Raw genomic sequence first — 2,987 nt, forward strand, 5'->3', positions numbered from 1 at the left:
ATTATCAATGACCCGGACGCAAATACCCCTATCTTTAGGGTCATTTAGTCCAATTTCCCGTTACAATATATATAAGGTAATATTGTATATATAAGAAAAAAAAATGCTCCGTCTTTGACTGTCATTATAGTGGTTCCATTACCCAACGACTTTTTATGTAGTCGCTTTTAAGTGACGATTTGATATGCTATACAGTGAGTTTTTGTTTTTGTCGGTATAATATTGTCGCTATTAAAATTTTATTTTACTAGTGTGATATATACTTTGATACATTATTTATCGGTATATAAGGACTATTGTCTTTTGATACAATTGTTTTGAATAATATATTAATATTGTATAAACTAAAAAACTTATTAAAAATTAAATTAAACAACAGTTTACAAATGTCATATATATCAAATTAATCATAAAAAGGTTCTCTTGAATATAAAAAATAATAAAGGTTGTGTGAGGTTTTCTTTCGGAGGTTTTCTCTAAAAAAATAATTTAAAATATTTTTTAATCAACTCTTGTCCTTGAAAAATCTTTAAATATATGTGTTAAGTTCAATCGAAAAATGGACTTGAATCCTAATTCTTAATTATAGGCAAGTTAGTTAATTTGATACAGTTTAGAGTAAATAAATTTGGAATTAATGAAATAACTTGTAACTTTATTTTAATCTTTAAAAGGACAATTGCATACTTATAAGTAGTTTAATAAATTAAACAATGCAGAGCATGAAATTAACATGAAAATGGTAAGAATAATATATTGAACAACACAAAACTCAAAAAGGAAAAGAATAATTAGAGGTAGCGCTAAAAAGCCTTCATCTACTACGTACGTACTTTATATATGTATCTTCAAGGTTGTCCCATTTTTTTTATATGTATCTTCAATATTCCAGCTTTCACTATATTCATTCATTCCTCTTCTAACTTATTCTTTTTCTCAAAAAAACAAAATAAAAAACTTGAGATCTTTTTATCTACTAGTATACGTACGTATTAATTGTCTATATATTCTACGGATGGTAGTAAAAGAGGCAAACTGGAGAAAACTATGAGTTCAATTTAAAAATCTGAATAAAAAAAATCCATTATCTTAATTAATTAGGAATTGGGATTGGGGAAAAGAAGGAAAATTAATCAGTTAGCTAGCAGGGCTTATTTGGTTTGCAATCGAGAGGCCCGGCATATCTTGTGATGAGGCCAACAAGTGTTGCAGACTCTGCATCGATCACATTTTCACGATGAAATGAAGAACTGAAGCCTTTGAAGGGTGGGCCTGATTGAACAAAGAAAGCCCCATTCATCATGATATCTCCCTCTGATCTCCATTGCCAATTCTTCCATTCGCTTTCCTCAGCATAATCCCTCTTTGTCACCTGATCATTCATTATATATAAGAATATCCTCTAACTAGGTCACGGGTTCGATTTCGATCGATCAAGTTTAATTTGTATAAGAAAACGATTTAAAAAAACCGAGTATGTAAACCATGCATGCAGAGTACGTATACGTACCTCTTTAGCAAAAACGTTAGGAGGGGCAATGAAGCGATTTCCCTGGCTGATGATGGTGGGATTGCTGCTTCCTCCAATGGCATACTTTAGCCAATGAGTGTAGTCATTGTTGACAACGTGAACAAAGCCGTACCTGACACGTGGCAGCCTCTGAACCAGCCCCTTCCCAAAATGGTTGAACGCAACAGTAATCTGCATGAGCTTATCTTGCGTGTGGGCTTTACTCGCACCAAACAAGAAAGACTCATTGTGATTCGTAAAATGGCTATTGGAGAGTGTGATGCCCGTTGATCCCATGATAGCATCAACTAAGCCATCCATGCAATTCGATATGGAAACGTGATCGATCCAAACTCTCGAACCCCCGAAAATGGAGATCCCATCCCCGTCGCTCCTCGTCCTAAACCCATAATGATTAACCGAATCTCTAATCATTCCACCGTTCCCAGTAACAATATCATGAATATGAATCCCGTGGATTATTATATTCTGCACAAATTGAACAGTCAGCCCTGCCCCATGAGCGATGTGCACGTTTGTTCCTCTACCATCGATCGTCTTGTGGCTCGCCATAATAAGCTCCTGTTGAAGCCTAATGTTCATGGACCTGGCAAAGATGACCCATAGAGGCTCAGTTTGGATCAACGCGTGACGCAGGGTTCCAGGTTTTGGGTTCAAAAGGTCGCTGTCTGATGAATCCGTTACCACGTAGATCTTGCCTCCTTTTCCTCCGGTCACCCCACGGGCAAACCCCATTGAGCAGTCGGCTAGACGAAACCGATTCGTTGCCCAATCTTGACGGCACCTCCAGCATCTGTCAATCGGGTTTGATACACTACATCCTCCTTCGTATCTCTTCAGGCTCCTCCTAGTCGTATTCATACCTTCTATAACCCTAAATAATTTTAATTAATTAATCATATAAAAAAAAACATCATTTTTGTATAGCTGGATCGATCAATACTTACTCTTTCACTTGCTTGTTCAAATGATCTGTTACCTCATTTGGATTGGGATTGTAAGTATCCAAGGCAACTTTCTCTGCTATCTTCATTTTTTCGTGCCAATATGAATCATCTTCTGAAGTTTCCCCATGTAAGGTCGATGGCATTATCACAAACACGACCTCCAATGCCACAAGAATTAGACTAAGGTTAACCACCGCCATCTTCTGATTTTTTTCTTTTTTTTTCTAGCTTTTGTTTTGTTGTTTATATGGTTCTGCTAGTTTATTTTTATTGTAACAAGCGAATCACAGCAGAAATGATTCGCTTGACAAAACACATGCATTTTACTTGAGATATTATGGAAACAATGTCTATTTATATATTCCCAAGGAGTGGGAGCTACTATATTTGGAAGACGATTGCTAATATTAGCTTCACAAGAAATGCATGGCGGGAATGAGGACGGTGGGAGGCCACTCATGCTCATACCAACTTAACCCACTAATTTCTTAACTACCTTTCAAACTCAA

At 36.1% G+C, this 2,987-nt stretch overlaps 1 protein-coding gene across 1 annotated transcript; it reads right to left on the minus strand.

The window, feature by feature from the left end:
- Window positions 1–1,141: 1,141 nt before the first annotated feature.
- LOC124915755 (probable pectate lyase P59) lies at window positions 1,142–2,594 on the minus strand. Its single transcript, XM_047456518.1, has 3 exons — window positions 2,479–2,594; window positions 1,511–2,405; window positions 1,142–1,372 (listed from the first exon to the last, which is right to left on the minus strand). The coding sequence occupies exons 1-3, from the start codon at window positions 2,562–2,564 to the stop codon at window positions 1,142–1,144; spliced, it is 1,212 nt and encodes a 403-aa protein (XP_047312474.1). The 5' UTR covers window positions 2,565–2,594.
- Between the last annotated feature and the right edge of the window lie 393 nt (window positions 2,595–2,987).

This window comes from Impatiens glandulifera, chromosome 9, assembly GCF_907164915.1.
Source record: "Impatiens glandulifera chromosome 9, dImpGla2.1, whole genome shotgun sequence".
In the NCBI taxonomy this organism is placed as follows: Eukaryota; Viridiplantae; Streptophyta; class Magnoliopsida; order Ericales; family Balsaminaceae; genus Impatiens; species Impatiens glandulifera.